We start from the raw sequence: 19,766 nt of genomic DNA on the forward strand, positions 1-19,766 counted from the left end.
AAAAATGATAAAGATTTTCTTCAAAAAAATTTCTGCAGCAGAGATATTAAGAAAAGTTTTCTTAAATTTTTATAAGATGTCAATAACTCATAAACATTTGACTTTTTAACAAAGGTATGACATACCAACTGTTTAAATTGCCATTGAATCAGCCATCTGACAATGCAAAATGCAAGGATTAAGGATATACAGGGCGTGCAATTAAAAAAAAAAGAAGCTGTGTAGAACTGAAAATATTTAAAAAAAAAGCTCATAGTCGAAAATTGATTCCTGTATACTGCCAGTGGCGACATACGGCCTTGAAACAATGGCATTGACAAAAAAATCTACAAATAAATTAAGGGTAATGCAGAGAGCTATGGAACGTGCGATGCTTGGATTGAGTCTGAGAGATAAGGTGAGAAACGAAGAAATACGACAAAGAACAAAGGTCGTAGATATAATACAGCGCGTGGCAGATCTGAAGTGGCAATGGGTTGGACACGTGGCTCGTCAAGATTCTAACAGGTGGACAAATAAACTTACACACTGGCGACCAAGACAAACAAAACGCAGTGTTGGAAGACCGCAACGGAGATGGTTAGACGACATTAAGGCTCGGGCGGGAAATGGATGGCATAGGGTGGCACAGGACAGATCGGAATGGAGTCATTTGAAGGAGGCCTACATCCAGGAGTGGATGAAGAATGGCTGAGGAAGAAGAAGAAGAAGAAGAGTCGAAAACCGCAACCTGAAAATTTTTAGCATGAAATTGTTATTAGTTCTCTATGAATGTCTGACAGGCCAGCCACCGTGAGACATCCTTTATGAGTCCTATTCTATTCACAGTTATTCCCTACAGTGTTTTAGTACATCGCACGTATTCTACATCAAAAATAAGCCCTAGTTTGTCATATAAACATATGTCGAGAAATGTTTCTTCTCCGAGATACGGGGTGTTAAAATTATAGAAAAAAAAAAATTTTTTATTGATAACTTTCACACTGCTTGAAATATTTTTATGAAATTTGAGACATAGGTTTTGAGCGTCAAGGAGCACTTTTTGCATATTATCATTTCTTTTCTATTCCACCAGTGGCGTCTGTACTGCAGCGAGACTGAATATTATTAGAAAAAAAATTATACGCCTCTGGTTTTTCCGACAATAAAAATTACCATTCAAATCCTTATTTAATTTGGACCAAATTCAGTCTCTTGAGTTTTTGCTGTACGAGGCATCGTTTCCGGTTAAAAAAATAAAACACATTCTCATGTATGAAGAAATCGCCAAAATTTGATATTGTAGGTACCTACATAATAATAATAAGACTATTTTTGTGAACGAAATGTGCAAAAAAAAAAATAATAAACATTAACAACCACACTCAAAACGAACTTAAAGAAGATGTTCGAAGTATGAACCATTTTGCTAAACACATCATTCACATCGACGTCTTAACAAATTTTGGCGATTTCTTCATGCATGAGAATGTGTTTTATATTTTTAACCGGAAACGGTGCCTCGTACAGTAAAAAGTCAAGAGATCGAATTTGCTCTTAATTATATGAGGATTTGAATAGTAATTTTTATTATCGGAAAAACCACTGGCGTATCATTTTTTTATCTGAAAATATTTAGTCTCGCTGCAGTACGGACGCCACTGGTAGAATAGAAAAGAAATGATATTATGCAAAAAGTGCTTCTTGACGCTCAGAACCTATGTCTCAAATTTCATAAAATTATTTCAAGCAGTGTGAAAGTTATCAATAAAAAACATTTTTTCTTCAATAATTTCAACACCCCGTATATCTGAGAGGAAACATATCTCGACATATGTTTATATGACAAATTAGGGCTTATTTTTGATGTAGACTACGTGGTTAAAATTTCTTGGTTACGATCTCGACCACCCTGTACTTAGCTTAGCATGGAATGATCAACATGTATAAAAACAGCTTAGGGGTTTTTTGTCATTAAGATATGCCATACTGGTTATTTTTTGCTGAAATATTATTTCTATATGGATATGAATCAATGATTCCATAGACATAAAGTTGGAAAAGAGAACAGAAAATGAATAATTGTTAAACTCAATTGGGATTTTTGCAAGTTTCAACTGTGTCATTATAATGACATGAAAATATCCTCAATTCCACATAAGGTTCTCAAAAGGTGTTATTTTTGGACACAAGGTAGATAGAACTCTTCGAAATTGATCATTCCATGAAAAATTCATTCGCTTACATAAAATATTCAAGATGACAGAGTTATCATCCCCCCAATTTCAATGCGATTTCACTGACATCGTATAATGGAAATCTATAGCTGCATTCGATGTTTAATCACATTTTCCGTCAGTCTGATCGATATCCTTAAAAAAGTTCTATTCAATGTATTGGAATTAGACTATTTATATATATTTATAAATACGTATTTGGGAATATATATATCTTCAGGATTTTCCTGTCTGTACGTAGTGGAAAATATCACGAACAAATATTTCATCTTCGCTTCACCAATTTCGAAACCTAATCACTCCAAGTCGTGACCACATTTGGTACATATTTTTGCTTTGGCTGAGGAAGAATTGCCCCCACAAGTGTACTGATGGTCCACCGATTTAGATCGATGCCTCCTTTGTGATGGTACCTCCAGTAGATTGCTGGGGGATAGTTTCCCTCCACTGCTATCTGGAATTAAGAAACTTCAACGTTACAACAAAAAAGAAACGATATTACTCGTATATTGAAGATTCGCAAAATTTAATCTATTAGTTTCTTTAAAGTTCGATACAATTTGAAGTACGTAAAACGCAATATAATACACTGCGCAAAAAAATTAACGCACATTCTGAAAATCTCAATTTTAATGAAAGTCAACTCTACATTGACTTTATAACTTATTTTTTATGCTCTCTCGGGAAGGTTTTGAACGAAACAAGACACATTAAATGGAAGAAAAATTCAGGATTTCACCGAATCTTATGTGAAAGAAGAGAAATGAACAATTTTCAAAATACTGAAATGCTGATGAGTGATTTAATACTTGGTATTTATACCCCTTGCGTTAATTACAGCACGGCAACGACGGTTCATACTCAAAATGAGTTATCTTAAAATGTTCTGATCTAATCCTTCCCAGAGTTCTCCGAGTTGGATTTCATTAAGTCATTAAGTGTAGCTGGATGATTTTCTGAACTTCTCAGCCATAGACATAGAGACATATGGACTGAGCAATGCCAGCATGAAATTGGCTATTTATTAGAAAGAGAGAAAAGCTCGTCGGGACATTACCTTTCTCTTTTTTGTTCACATAGAGGTGAGTGTAGACCAATCAAAATTCTAGAAAAAGACAACTGCATTCCCGAAGTGTTTTTCTCTCTGTCACTTTTTTTGACCGTATTTCATGCATAGATATAAAGGTAAGGCACAGTCCATGTCTCTATGTCTATGTTCTCAGCCTTCTATTGATGTTGTCCCAAACCTGCTCAATCGGATTGAGATCTGGAATTCTTGCTGGCCATTCCATTCGAGAGACTTCAACCTCTTCAAGGTACTCCTGAATGATACGCGCACGATGGGGTCTGGCATTATAGTCACCAATGTATGGGGCAAATGGCACTACATGCTCTTCAAGAATGTTTCTTATATACTTATCAGCATTCATAGCTCCATTATCAACGACCACTAGGTCTGTACGAGCAGTCAAAGATATTCCACCCCATACCATAATCGATCCTCCCCCGAAACCAGTAGTATTCAGGAAATTGCACTGAGCATATCTTTCATGTGGACGTCTGTATACAAGGGAACGTCGATCACAATGGTAGAGGCAGAATCTAGGCTCATCTGTGAAGAGAACTCTTCCCAATGGTTATGCTCTCTCGCAAAACCCAAACGCGCCCTTCGATGGGCTGGGGTAAGAGCTGGGCCTCTTGCCGCGACACGAGGCCTTAAATCATATTCTCTGCGATGTCTTCTTGTCTGAGTGCAAATTTGCACCCCATGAGTTTCCTCAAGCTGAATTTGAAGGAGGCGAGCGGTTGCAAACCGTTGTCTCAACAAAGAAACTCTCAAGTAACGTTCTTGAATGGCAGTTGTTACCCGTGGTCTACCCTGTCCTGGTCTTCGGACATTCATACCTGTCTCCCTGAATCGCAGCAACAATTTGGACACACTTGTATGGGAAACTCCAAACCTTTCTGCAATTCTTGTGTATGTCCACCCTTATTCTCGCAAAACTACCGCTTGGGCACATTCCTCTTGGGTCAAATTGCGTATTTCGCGTTGCATATCGATCGAGTGTAGAAAATCCAACGAAAGAAAAACTATTGATCACTAGAATTGATCGAGAACAACTGATTTTAGAATGGAGCCAATACATTCAAAATCTGATAATATCATCTTTTTTTATTCCTGCTGGGAAAAAACATCTGTATTGAAGAAAACCGTTGAAAGTGGATAACATATGCATGCATAATTCTGATAAAAATAATTATCATTGAAAACACCTTCAGTTGTAGAATAAATTTGAAATTTCCATAATGTGCGTTAATTTTTTGCGCAGTGTATAATATAATTCGAATTTCGCGCAATTATAAAATTGTTACTGAACAGTTTTCTGCATTGACAGTACTTTTTCAGCGCCATCTCACTGTCAAATGTGCGGAACACAGACCAAAACGTAGTCGTTTTTTAGCACTAGAGATATGAGGTTGTTTCCTCTCTATTATAGTATCCTATAGTAGAGTTGAGACTTAAAACAGGTGGACATACTCACCAGAGTGGCCTGAAGTATTTTCTTCATCCTCCAGAAGGGGAGCATCGTCAACTATTGAATGCCTATTGGTGGGAGGTTCGAGTCCATGAAAAAGATCTAAACGTGAATCCAAAGAGAACTGCTTCCCCGACATCAAAATTCCCTTGATCCTTCTCCTCATAGCTGCATTCCAAGAAACAAAATGGGCTTATACCCGGTGTATCGTTTCGCAAAACTTGCTTAGACCCTTACCTGGACTGTCTTGAGCATTCTGACGCAGCTTGATGGTCTTGGAAAATTGCTCGAGAACATCATTTTGATCGTAGATAGCAGCAAAACTTCCATTCACTATTTTCGGCGACATCGGAGAGTTGGCAAGCAGTAGACTGGTTCCAAAGTTCTCGTTCTTGGTCTTGGTATCTGTGAAATGACCACATTCTCACCATGTCTTATAGGTAAAATTCATGTTAGGTCCTCACCATTTTACATTTTCAACATGCAATTTTGGTTGAATAGGTGAAGTATTTCCATATTAATTATATGAAATACCTCACTCTATAGCACTTTTTATAGGGTATCTGAAAATCGACTAGACCTATATGGGCTAATACTTTGGATTTACTAAGGTAAGACCCAAAAAACATTGAAGCAAGGTATGCTGACAAACATGAAACAGAATTAGGAAAATTGAAGATATCAATTTCAGATGATTTCAAATTCAATCCGCTAAAAAATGAGGAATATGGATTTTTCAACTCATTTAGTCTTACTCGCAGAAAGCTTATGTGGAATTCCTGATTCCATTTGTATGATTTTACCAACTAATATAATTTATTAGCCTACTTTTCATAACCTTCTATTTTTGCTGCTATATTTGTTCTTTTCTATTCTCTTTTGCATTTTTCACTTTTTTGTGCTCCATATAAATATTTTGTTGATTTTTAAGGTTTATGGGTCTTCGAACTCCTATCCTGAGCTTGTATTTAATACTAATAATAATAGACCTCCTTAATGACTAGTGTAATCGATGATGGTTTGAAATGAAAGAATACTAAAAAAGAAGATATTATAACAAGATTTGCAGGACGCCATGTTGGAGGACTCCCTAACTATAGAGTGGAAGATAGTGGTGGTAAGCAAAGAATTTGTCACCATCATGAAGTGATTCATGGAAAGATTTACGTTCAGTCACAGAAAATAAACCTTTTAAATTACCTAACCAAATTGAAGAAAATTTCATTTAACGCATAATACTATGTCACGTAAAACCTAGAGTTGATTTTGAAGATTAGATGGTAGAAGGAAAAAAAGTTTCTATGATGTATGTACTTTCAGTGGTGGGAAAAGCGTCCGCAGGTTTTCAAATACATATGTAAAAAAAAATCGTCAGGTGTACATACTCGAGCGTGTCAGATTAAGATATTGTATATGCCCAACGACGTGTCTCTGATAATAAAATCATATCAATCTGACAGTTTGCGTAGTGGGGGTCACCGTACGGAAGAGTTGAAAAAGGTAAAAAAAAATTTCTACCGTGTCAAATTTTTAGAGGATATGTTAATTCGACCCAAAGGAAGCTACTTCTCAAGATCGTGTTAGATTTTCATACAGATGGTTAATCTCGGTGTTGCAGACGTGTTGACTCATTAATCTGACCCTAATCAGGGGGGTCTCCTAATCTGACAGTTTGAAGATGACAACAAGGAATTTTTTTTATAACTCCCTTCTTGTACTTCTAATCTTTTCTGTATTCATTATGATAGTTATAGATAATACAATTCTATACAACTTTCGTCTGAAGCAATTTTACATACTCTTAACCGCTTTCGGGTTAGAGGGCGATAAGTGTGAGGAGCTTAGCCACACATGCGAAAGGCCAAGGTCAATGTTGAAATCCAGTCTAATGTGCATACATTCATCGCCAAATATCTCAAAAACGTTCAAACGTAGAAAAAATTGCTTCAGACAAAATTTGTAGAAGATGTTATGCCCTACAACTTTCACCATAAATGCGAAAACAATTGGAAGCCCAGGAAAGGAGATAATTCAAAAAAACTGATTTTTGTGACCTTTATGGCCAATGTTTATTGTTTTGTCGGATAATATTTTTATATTTTTTTCGTAATTCTTGAATCATAAGCGTCAAAATAAAAAAAAACCAATGCGCTCGAGAATGTACTCGTGATGTTTTTTTTGCAAGTTTGGCGCCCTCCCACACATTTTCGTCACGCTTAAATTGACAGATTAAAAAAATATATACTTTTCAACATGGAATTAACCACATACTACATCCTAATCTGACACGCTCGAGTATGTACAATGATCGTTTTTTTTACTATTCTGACAGGCTGTCTTAGACAATTCCCCCTATGTGCGGGGTGGGCAAAATTGGTGATACCTGAATTACAACTTTTTCAACCCAACGAGATAAAGGAAAATGCATGGCACATTACGGTCGTCTTTTTTCGAGAAACTAATAATGCCAACAACTGCATTCCTCTTCTTTTATTTGATATAGGCCAAAATTGAAATTTCAATTTTGGTCATTATGTCCGTTTCTGTTTGAGCTAGGATGTTGAAATGAAAACAATATACAGGCACTTTTTTGATAGCTATCCAGTGGCGTACTATGATTTTTTCCAACAGGTATATTTGCTGAGCTAGAACATAAATATGTGTTTTTCCTTATGAGAACAGTAGTTTAAAATGACTTAGAAAGACCGAGGGTGATGTATCATATATTTCTTTAACAGCAAAAAAAATGGCGATTCCTTTTAAGTCATTTCAAACTACTGTTTTCATAAGAAAAAACATAACTTTATGTTATAGCTCAGCAAATAAACCTGTAGGAAAAAATCATAGTACGCCACGGGATAGCTATCAAAAAAAGGCCTGTATAATGATTTCATTTCAACATCCTATCACAAACAGAAACGGAAATAATGACCAATGTTGAAATCGCCCAAATTTAAATTTTGACCTATAATTCAAAAAAAAAAGAAGATAAAAGAATGCAGTTGATGGCATTATTAGTTTCCCGAAAAAATACAACATGAATGGTACATCATTTTTATCTATTTCGTAGGGTTAAAAAGTTGTAGTTCAGGTATCACCAATTTTGCCCACCCTGTACAAGTCAAATTTTTGGTAGAAGTTTTCTACAGTGTCCAAGGTAACTCCCTTTACATTAATCTGACGCACTCTAGTAAATACCGAAGTTCCCTCCTGGGTTCTCCAACTATATTTTGAGTTCAATAAAATACGTCTTCAAATAAGTTATGTATGTAATTTAGGTTTATACCTGATAGAAGTTCCGTTTATTGACAAGAAGTTCTAACTTTGCAAGTCCTCCAATATGACGTCCCTCAAATCTTAATATCTTTCTTTTTCCTAGATTTATAATGAAAAATAAATTCTAAGTGGGAACAGATAGGAAAGTATATACATTTATCCAAGTAACGCCATTGCAGAGGATAAACAGAGGATGAATGTAGTATAGAATGTGTGTACGACAGTGAACTCTAAAAGAACTTCCTTCTTTCTTTTAGAGTTCAATGGTGTACGATAATAAATGCGTTCGTAGCACTGTAATGACCATTCCAAGTAATCTATGTTCCAAGGTAAACTTCCATAACCTTCCTAACGACGAATTTTTTTGAAAGCACGTTATCCTAGAATCAATGTGAGTGATCAGATTCAAGGCCGTATGAGTAAAAATGTATAAAGACCAGGTCTTTATACAATGGTATCATTCTTGATGTTAGCCTGATTTTATTCGGAGTTCAGTGTTAGTAAAATTGGACAGTTAAAGTAATAAACAATAATATATGATAAAATATAATAATTTAGTAAAATTAGAATAATAAGTTTCACTCTATCCATAGTTTTCAATCTATAACAAAATATAATTGAAATAAACATCACTACACTGCTTATAATTCCAGAAAGAAAATAAATAAATAATTTCTCAAATATACTTTTATGTATATCTAAATGATATCTGTTTTCTGTAACTGTAACGAATGGAAATTGTATTCTAATCTTTGGACAGATAATCAAGATATTATTTCCTCCACATGAGATTCCAGAAATCTGCCTGGTACGGTGGTAAGAAATAAACAGTTATCAATGCCGTATGAATTCAAACATATCGTTTAGATCTGACTGATATGGAGTACCTCCTAGTGGAACCCTGGGCTTCCTCGTGTCGTCCATTTCCTTGAGAACATCAGTGGCCACAGTGTCGATTTCTTTCCAATCCCTTATTATATCTTCTACAGTTGTTCTTGGAGAAGTGACTGTGAATCTTATTACGTATTTTCCCTTGAAGGATGCCGGCACCAAGTGGATGTTTCGTCGGGAGTTTAGCCTTTTCCACAGTTGCTCTGTGATGTGATTCTCACCCACCAGTCTGAATACCACCATACCCAGGTGTCTTTCAGCTGGTATTTCGAACCTGGAGTCTGATTTCAAGAAAGCTTCGAATTTTTGAGCCAGGGATACGCCCTGAAATGAATAAAAAGGCGAGTTAGTTGAAATAAATGAGTGGAACAAATTTGCTGATTTTAATTATGTTCGAGTATTTTTCTTTCAAGATCTACGAGAAATCGTATTAAAGGTCAGAGAATTTTGATACTTGTGAGCAGACATTACTTGTGATGGAGATCTGAAGCGTAAAGTAAGAAATCAGACGTGAAAGTATCAAGAATATCAGGTTGTCTGTAAGAAGTAGTATAAGCGCAACAAATATACCTTAACATGGACAGCAAAGTAAGAATAAGCAAGATGACAAACCGACACATAAAACTTATGCTGCAAAGACAATACAAAATGATAACAACACAAATGATGGGGACTGTCAAAATGATGATAATAAGAAGAGTGCATGGAAAAAAGTTGATGGAGAGAGTTAGAAAGGAAGAACTTATGAAACAAATCAAAATACAGGACACGGGAAAGTTAGTGAGAAAGAGACAAAAATGCTGGAATGAACACATAGAGAGAATGTCGGATTATTGACAGTGAAATGTGCCAAGCATAACAAACCAATTGGAAAGAGAACACAAGGAACACTGTCTAAACGCTAGAAAAAATGCTGGACATTTACATCAAGAGGCTGATTCATACACAGGCAGACGCCTACATATAACATCACATATGAGGAAGAAGATGATTTTAATCCGATTGCAGCAAAAAATAATTCAACCAAACCATTTGGTTTATTCAGGTAGATTAATTAGGAAATGCGCATACACTAAAGGTAGATCAAGGACACCAAGGTGCTTCAATCTTCCATCGTTCTTTATAAATTAGATGCTAGGGGATTCATTAATTTTCAATTTTCAATTAGTCGTATGGGGGGTCCGGGAGAGTTGAACCCCTTTTCACTCTGAAGCCTCAGTTGTAAGTGCAAATGGTAGCAACTCATTTTTTGCGTAAAGTTATCATGCCCAAAAAGCAAACGATGGATGATAGAAGAGTGATGGTGAGATGAAAATTTTAAGTACAGAAATTCTTTTTTAAGGAAATTGGTTCCTCTCTCCCTAACCCATGGGAGTGTTGAACAAGGGGTGAGAGAGACTTGACCATAAGTTTGTTTATTGAAAGAAAACAATTTCCTATGACTAAATTGCAAATCTCCAGAATGGAACAGCAGGATGGAAAACAGAAATGGCAGAAAACTGAAAGATCTCGCTGAAAAACATGAAGTTATCGTTATTGAACTTGAAGAACCAACGTACCTAGCATTCGGAAATGGATTACCAGATATATTTGATATCGCAATTATGAAAAATATCACTAGTGAATTCTCGATAGAGACCTTGTGGGACGGAACTTCTAACCACAACCCCATCGAATTAACAATAGGAGATGGGCCAAGAAGTGAACTAATGCAAACAAGAGAACACACCGATTGGACTAAATATAGCCACCTGATACAATCGGAGGCAACAGAAATACCAACAATCAACACACCGGAAGACCTAGAAAGAGCAGTTGATAAACTGAAATAAACTAAAAGAGCACAAAGAAAATAACGAGACCAGCACCGATACATCCACACGGTGATACACACAGAGAAATCAAAGATCTCATCAGGGAAAATCGGAGACTAAGAAAAACATACAGGCTCAACAAAACAGATATAAATAAGAGAAATCTAAACCGACACAGCCAAGTTCTAAAAAATGCCCTGAAGGACATAAGAACAAATAGATGGAACAAAAGAGTTCAAGAACTAAATACTATCGATCATTCTGCACGGAAAATGCAAAAATGTCTGAGAAGAGAAAAGACTAAAATACCACCTCTCCACGGAGAAAGAGGAATGGCATATACAAATATCGATAAAGCAGAAGCACTGGCGGACTCGATCGAAAGAATCGAGAATAAATTACAGACCTGATGACGATAATGACGATCTGGAAGAACAAGTAGAGAACAACGAAGAAGAAATGGACGAACCTCCAGTAGACGACAAAATAGAAAAACCAACTTCTCCATTTGAAATAAAAGAGATAATCAGAAGATTGAAAAATAGAAAAGCTCCCGGAAGTGATAAAATAACGAATGCTATGTTGAAGAAATTATCTAGAAAAGGTATAGCTGCTCCCACAAATATTGCAAACGGTATAATAAGGACTGAACACTATCCGGAAAAGTGGAAAACTGCAGAAGTCATAGTGTTCAACAAACCAGGCAAAGATAAAAAATTCCCCCAAAACTACAGGCCGATAAGTTTATTGTCCGCCCTAGGAAAAGTAGTAGAAAGGGTAATCGCTAGGAGACTTACAGAAGAAACTGAAAATCTGAATCTCATTCCACCAGAGCAATTCGGATTCAGAAGAGATCACTCAACTGAACAGCAATTACTGAGACTCACAGAATACATAACAGAAGGATGTCGCCAGAGCATTCGACAGAGTATGGCATGAAGGATTGATTTACAAAATGAGATATGCTGGATATTCAGTGAAACTGCAAGTTGATTAGGAATTATTTGAGGAACAGAAGATTCTACGTGAAAGTGGAAGGAGAAAACTCCACAACATATGGAAGCAGGGGTGCTTCAAGGGTCAGTACTTGGGCCGTATAACATATATATTCACGATATACCAAAATCTCCAAGGACTATGCTGACACTATATGACGACGACACGGGAATCGCAATGCGACATCGCAAGACAGAAATCATAGAAGGAAAATTACAAGGAACTATAGATGAAATAAATGACTGGTGTATTAAATGGAAAATAAAGCTCAACGGACAAAAGAGCCAAGCGATATTACTGCAGAAGAGGAGACTGAGAACTACAACAAATCTAGAGGTAGATGGAGAAGAAATCGAATGGAAAAACGAAGCGAAATATATAATGGGTATCACCCTAGACAAAGGTCTAACTTGGAGAAGCCATATCAAACAAGCCGTTGACAAAACCAAGGCAGCGATGAATATGCTCTACCGCCTCTACCCGCTGATAGGTAGAAAGAGCCACATGTCAAATGAGACAAAATTGAAAATAATCAAAGCCGTTGCTAGACCGCAACTGACTTATGGATCAGGTGCTTGGGGATTCGCGGCAAAGAGCCATATACAAAGAATTCAAGCAACAGAAAACAAGCTACTACGATGTGCCATAGATGCGCCTTGGTTTGTCAGGAACAAACAGATATATCGAGATTTGAAGTGGGAAACCATCACCGAATTTATGAAGAGAAAAGCTGAAAAGTTATTCGAAACAGCGAAGGAACATCCAAACGAAGAACTCAGGAGACTAGTGGACTACGATCCGGAGGAAGACAGAGGAAGAATGAGAATTTTCAAGAGGAGACCGCGAGATCAATTGAGGAGAGATTAAAATGGGTACGGAAACTTATTAAAACTATACTAAGAAGAGATATCCGAAATGGACGAACATGAAAACCCTAGCACGACAATGTGCAAGAAGAAATTAACCGATTAAGGGATAAATGGTTTATAGGCAAATGCCCGGAACCAATGTAAAGCAGGTTAGGTTTAGTGGGTCGCGAACTCAGGAGAGTGTTCCCTAGAAATGGGTTCCTCTGGAGTATGAAATACATATTTTCTATTTTAGTCTCTCTCACTTATTTCGGAGATGTTTTTCGCTTTTTTGAACCTTTGTATATTTTTTTAAATATATTTCTATTTTTCAATTATCTTTTTTTTGAAGCAAACTATCATCTGAGCTCAGTGCGGGAAACTTGGACCATTAATTATGTCTCTCGATCATAGAATGGTCAAGTCTCCCGCACTCCCTTTTAGTCTATTCAACAGATATTTTCTCGAAACTTTTACAACTATTATTGAAAAGGCTTATCGTTTGTGAAACAATATTAATAAATGAAAACAATAAAATTGAATATCATCACGCACCTATCAAACTTTTCAGACAGTGTAAAAAACACAATTTCTTACTTCCTAACAACAAAATCACGTTCAACCCTCTCACTCCCAAACTGTTCTGATGGCGGCACTATAGTTGTGCCCTGTTATGAGAATGTCGCAAGCTGTTTAAGATACCTACCCTACCGTAGGGTAGCATGTACTTCATCGATTCATGCTGTGTACCAGCATTTAAGCATTCTGCATTCCTAACCTAAGATGAAGGAATGTGAACTACTTACGTGTCTGATATGTTTTTGAAGTCCAATTATTCCATAATTTCTTATCACGAACCATAATTTTAGGGCTCTGAATTTCTTACTAAGAGGGATTTGCCAGTGCTGAAAGTGAACAAAAAATTGACAGAATGTATGAATTCACCTGATACTTTGTTATTCATTACCATAAAGTCAATAGCTAAACCTGAGTACTCATGTTGTAAATAAAGGGGATCCACGTTGAATGTTTCATGTAGAGCAATACAATCCTTAACCCTGAAAAGTATCCATCAATAAAAAAATCTCGTTTGTCGTTAATTGTCATTGTTGAATTTTGTTGGGTTTTTGTCTATTTTACGCTTTGGCTTTAAATTTCTAAGTTCTATACATCTTGCATATGCTTCGAAAAAACTTGTTCGACTTGATATATAGTGTACCATCTTTAATGTCTCGGCCCCCCATGTAAAATCAGAAAAATTCAAAAAGAATTAGAGTTAGAGGTTAGCTTGCCTTCTCAAAAATGCCGTACACTTGACATTTGTTTTAGTACTCTGAAAAAAAGGAGTTGAAGAATTTTTACTTTCAATTTTTCTACATCTAGGGGCCGTGTTTAAAAAAAACCGATTTTGAATGTCCTCGGAGGAAAAAATCTGAAGGTCTCAAGTCTGGGGAGCATGGTGACTATTCAATCGACCCTCTTCTATCAATCTGTTCCTCTTGGAAATTATCAGTGAGCCATTGCTCCACTAAATTTGAAATAATATTTCCGTCCTCTTGCTTTTACAAGAAGATCTCATTCATTTCCAACTAGATGGAGCTCCACCTCATCAATCGCAATGGCTCACTGAATATTTCCAAGAAAAATGGATTGGTAGAAAAGGGTCAATTATACGTCAACCATGTTCCCCAGATTTTACGATTTCATATTTTTCTTCTGTGGACATTTAAAGTACAAAATAATGAACAACACTTTGAAAATCTTTCAAAGTAAGAAATTTTTCATTATTTTTATGTTTTTATTGATGTTGTGATCGTTCTACTCTTTTTTGTTGATTGTTTGGTGCAGTGTAGGGCTTCTTGAAAAGGCCATCGAGTTACCAAAGAGTATCAACAAGAGAATTCACTCTATCATTTTGGCCGGTTGCGTTTCAATGCCCTTGAATGTTCCCTGGTTTTGTGGAAGGGACGAAAACGAAAGCAGATGTTCGTTCTGTTCCCAAGTCCCAATCTGATTGGTCGCCCAGATTCTCGTTTGACTGTAGTGAATCTGGGCGCAGTATGGCTGGCGCGTACCGTCTCCTCACTTCAAGGTTAAAATTCCATGCATTCGATCTTCCCTTGTAAATCGGCAAAATCAAACCTTTTGTTGATACTCTTTGGAATTACCTTCAAAACAAAATGTCACCAATCCCCCCTTCTCGTTTAAGAGGGTTTGCTGCCATCACCCTAACAGGGTTGATACAAATCGATTGAGACCAACCATATATAAAATGTTTCCCTACGAACCAAAGTTAACTTCTTTTTGGATTTATTTTCTGATTTTGCATGGGAGTCGAGAGTTATTAAGAGGGGTACTCTTTCATAAGGAGACACTGTATATCAGCAGTTACGAGAACTGTAATTTAATCTTCGTATGATCTATTAGGTACATACCACATTGCCGTGCATTCGAAATTAACCAGGAGCCACTTGGATGGATTGAAAGCCAAGGAATCTGCATATTCCACCCCTTTAAGCCATCCTCTGAATTCTGGACATATAAACGCTGATCCTGCGTATGCTGCATCTATATGGAGCCAAAGTTTCTCTTTTTGGCAAACCTCTCCGACTTCTTGCAAATTATCGAACGCACAGGCTCCAGTTGTACCTAAAGTCGCGCAGACCTAAAAATATCCAAATATATTTCAAATTGTATCAAAATAGAAACACTCAATAATAGTTGAAATATTTTGAAAGTTTTCTTTTGTCGTGATATACTTATTTGTTATTGTTCTGAGAAAAAAATACTGATATTCATTCATTCATTCATGGCTGCATTCCGTTACCGGGAATAAATCTACAAAAAGACAAAAAAAACGGTGCGAACAGACTTATGATTTCTTAAGGCTAATTGCGACTGTATGCCCTTCTGTGACTGAAGAGACCCAACAGTGACCTACAGATCCTCCCACACTCAGGGCATGGATAGTCACCAACCAGATCTAGCTGACACTGTATTCTTCTCGAGTCTTCATTATAACTGTGTACCAAAGACCTCCACTGTGATCTGTCTAACGCTAGTTGTTCCCAGTTATGATTGGCATTAACTAATTTTAGAGATTGATGTAGTATATCCTTAAACCGCTTATACTGGCCTCCTGGTTTCCAAACTCCCTCTTTCAATTCGCCATACAGAGCTATTTTGGGGAGTCTTGTGTCTTGCATCCTCAGAATGTAGCCGCTCCATCTGTGTCGGGCCCTCGTTACTTGAGTCTCAATTGTTGTACAACTCGCGCGTTGCAAGACTTGCGAAACTTTGTGGAACCATCTGATGTGCATTATTTGTCTTAGATGACGTTGTTGCGTTTGTTCCAGCTCTTAAACTGATAATGTATAGGTTAAACTACCTACACCAGTTCAGTTGCATACAAAAAAATTTCTGCCGTTTTCTTGCCACAAATTTGTAAAGAACTATAATCCCTCTGTATATGGAGAAATCTATGTCGTCGTAGAACACCGTGTGCATATTAACATGTATCGATTCCAAAGTAAATAAAATTCAGACTTCTAAGTCGCAATTCAAGGAAAAATATTTTAGAAATGTTATGTGGTCGGTGATCCCTATCAATTATGTTGAGCAGTGTATTTCCATTTACCCGTGACACAACCTGTACAAAAATAATTTTTCGAATTTGTATGAATTGGAAGAAGAAATCGAATTAACATCCATGCGAAATCCATAATTATTATTTCAATTCAGTTGAGCTGCGTCAGTCGATGTACCCCTTGATTGGATTTTATACTTTTTATCTTCCAACACCGGGCAGATAAATAGGATATAGCGAAATCCTGAACCATATTCTTGGAAATTAATTGGCTGGAATATCTATCGGATTCCTCGTACAAATAAGTAATTGGGAAAATCTTCTTATTTCAGAGGAGGAATCAACTCATTTCTCATGGGAAACAATTAGTTCAGAGTCATCCTATTTCCGCAACAATTGTTGAAGAAACCTTCCATGGGGCAGAACTCCTCATGCAATTGACACAATTTTTTTAAATTTCGATCATTTTATAACTTACGTTCATGAACCTTTAGGTATTGAAGGAAAAAGAAGAACCTAATTATGTTACTAGCGTGTTTTTTCAAACTGAAAGATTTCTCTGTATATCAACTGAAAAAAACAGGAGAAATTTTTCTCGAAACATCTTATGGGGAAGCCCATTAGAAAAATAGGGAAAATCTTTCTCAAGTGTGTTTTCTCTAATTTGTTAAAAAATTTCTAATTCTGTTAAGATCTTCAAATTTTTTTTTTCATCACGATGTATCGACCTGTCCGATCATATTTCACAACAAAAAAATCTTTGATTCACTGTTCAAGACTCACACTGATATATTTAAACGGTAAATAGTCGAACCAACTCACATAGAACGGAAGAAGACCTGCTTTTCTGTCACTGGTGATTGCTTCTTGAAGTGCATTCCCCCTCATTGATAATTTATCATCACTTTCGATGAACCTAATATTAACTAATCCTATTAATGCAGCTTTTTCAACGCTTGAATGTGCTTGATCCGAGCAGTATGCGACCAATCTGTTGGTTATGTTCGTCTCTTCAGGATATAGGGCTCTGTAGTGTTTGAGTGCTCTGGTCCTACCAGCAAGAAGACACACCAACGTTGCTTCGCTAGCCGTGGGCTGAAAATAGTCACAGAATTAATGTAAATAGAAATTTTTCGGCTGATATGGTCCCTACAATTTCGCTTAAAGACACCATCCACAGGTTGAGATGTGTAACACTGCACTGTACCGATGAGGGACAATAAATCGGTCTACAGTTTGGTTCTTTGAATTTTAGTCTCCATGTTAGAAAAATGATTTTTTTCTTCGAGAAAATGCTGTGACAAATCTATTGATGATTCAATATTACATTTACGACCATATCGCTTCAACCCTTAGTGTAACAATCCCAACCCCTATATTTTGAATAGGTAAGATGGGGTAAATGATACCTCATTTGAAGGACCTTTCTATTCTGAGTACAGGGTGCGCAAAATTCGATGGGATTGAATGGCAGTTCTTTAACTGTAAGAGCTAGGGAAAAATGGATGGCACATTTCCGACCTCGATTTTCAAAAGATTGTTAATGGCCAAAACCGCATCCCTCCATCTCTCACGGTTACACAGCTGTCATTCAATTCCATCGAATTTTGCCAACCCTGTACTTACATCATATTTTTTTTCATTAAATCCATTCGTTTTCGATATATTAAAATTTAGTTTTATACAGTACTTGTCATTTCGTTGAACATGCTGTGTGAATCAATCAAATTTATATTAATTTATTCTGTGGTTACGATGCTAATCGTTAACCATATACGAGACATCAAAATATTACTGTTTGATTCTGTCATTAATAATTCAAGTAACAGTAGTTAATTCATTGGCAAAAAAATTGGAATAAATTTCCTCATTCCTCAAGAAAAACAAGTGTGGGAGCCGTAAAGCAGATTCATCATCAAATTCACAGAGTAAATGAGTAAAATTCGATTGATTTACACAGCATGCTAAAAGGGGAAACCAATGTTGTTTGAAATTCAAATGGAAACATTTCGAATAGACTAAATGACAAAAATCAAATATTCTCTGAATAGAAAGCCCTTTCAAATGAGGCATTACTTACCTTATCCCTCCTCTACCCTGAATTTGATTTCAAAAGTTGTCCCCCTTGAATCAAAAATCGTATTTTCTCGAAGTAAATCCTTCTACCTGTTATCCCATGTGTTTCGTTTTCAAAAACCTAAGCCTAAACTATATCTCGTGAACATGCATTTTTTAATACGTACCTGTATCACACCACCTCCAGTTTGTCCTGATGTTTTATGGAGAAAATGCTCGGGTAATCCAATCATTTTTGCCAACCAGTTCATAACTACCATTTCGAGTTCTGTGCAAGCAGGACTAGAAGCCTGTAAAATAATTCGAATTGTTGAATTTTTCAAGGTGGATATTTTTCACCCGCAGGCACTGTGGGTGTATGACAAAACTCGCTAATCAGGTAGGTATACGAGAATATATTGAAAAATTCTTAGCCTACTATAGAACCAAACAAAATCTCGATGTCAAAATATTTTATTACTCAACATATTCTCCTCTTAATTGGATACATTTATCACAGCGAACCTCTGTGCAGCAACGTCTCTAGACCTCTCAAAAAAAATGTTTCTTCTTGCTCTGCAAACCACACCACCACAGCTTTTATTACCTCCTCCTTGAAAGAAAATTTACGACCTTTTAAACTTTTTTTGAGTTGAGGAAAGAGATGACAGTCGGATGGAGCCAAATCTTGTGAATAAGGTGGGTGTTCTAGTAATTCAAATCCTGAATAACGAATTTTTTGCATGGCAACATGATATTTGTGTGCAGGGGCGTTGTCCTGCAAAATCAAAACACCTTTAGATAGCTTTCTGCGTCTTTTCTCTTCAATTTTTTCCCGCAGAGTGGTAAGTAATGTCGAAAAGTGATATCTGGTTATTATTCTACCCTTATTCAGAAAATCAGTTATGATTCCCCATGGCAATCCCAAAAAACTGAAGCAATAACTTTTCCAGCAGATTTTTGGACACGAAAAGGTCTTGAAGAACCAGAATATCACCATTTCATCGATTGTTGCTTTGTTTCTGGATCCTAGAAATGTACCCAAGTATCATCAATAGTAACAATTCGGTTTAAGAGGTCTACATCGTTTTCAAATCGAGCACAGATCGAACGTGATGCTTCTACCCTTGCACGCTTTTGGTCAACATTCAAACATTTGTGTATCCATTTTGCAGCAATTTTTCTCATGTTCAAATTGACGCGGACTATATGATGAACGCGTTCGTATGAAATATTCAGTGCTTCAGATATCCGTTTTAGCCCAATTCGACCGTCTGATAAAATAATATCATGAACTGCATCGATATTTTCGGGGACTGACACAGAAACTGGCCTTCCCGATCTGTCATCATCTTCAATGTAAAATTTACCTCTTTAGAAGCTTGCAGTCCAATATTTCAAGGTCGCATACGAAGGACATTGATCAGCAAGGGTATTAAGCATGTCTTCGTTAATCTGCAGCTTAGCTCTTAACCCTTTTAAATACAGGTACTTGATGATGGCTCGATACTCCAATTTTTCGATTTTCACAATTTCGGTAGACATCT

General features: G+C 36.5%; 1 protein-coding gene across 1 annotated transcript in view; it reads right to left on the reverse strand.

Annotated features, from left to right (window-relative positions):
• Positions 1 to 2,497: 2,497 nt before the first annotated feature.
• LOC123307245 (histidine decarboxylase) overlaps positions 2,498 to 19,766 on the reverse strand; it is a 37,751-nt gene continuing 20,482 nt past the window's right edge. The window contains exons 4-12 of the mRNA XM_044889475.1: positions 18,408 to 18,530; positions 16,987 to 17,259; positions 15,014 to 15,243; positions 13,546 to 13,636; positions 13,385 to 13,483; positions 8,917 to 9,244; positions 4,991 to 5,158; positions 4,760 to 4,921; positions 2,498 to 2,670 (exon numbers count right to left, since the gene is read on the reverse strand). Of these exons, the coding sequence (XP_044745410.1) occupies positions 2,513 to 2,670; positions 4,760 to 4,921; positions 4,991 to 5,158; positions 8,917 to 9,244; positions 13,385 to 13,483; positions 13,546 to 13,636; positions 15,014 to 15,243; positions 16,987 to 17,259; positions 18,408 to 18,530 (1,632 nt within the window). The 3' untranslated portion in view covers positions 2,498 to 2,512. The remainder of the gene's footprint in view (positions 2,671 to 4,759; positions 4,922 to 4,990; positions 5,159 to 8,916; positions 9,245 to 13,384; positions 13,484 to 13,545; positions 13,637 to 15,013; positions 15,244 to 16,986; positions 17,260 to 18,407; positions 18,531 to 19,766) is intronic.

The sequence above is a fragment of the Coccinella septempunctata genome, chromosome 2 (genome assembly GCF_907165205.1).
Source record: "Coccinella septempunctata chromosome 2, icCocSept1.1, whole genome shotgun sequence".
NCBI lineage: Eukaryota > Metazoa > Arthropoda > Insecta > Coleoptera > Coccinellidae > Coccinella > Coccinella septempunctata.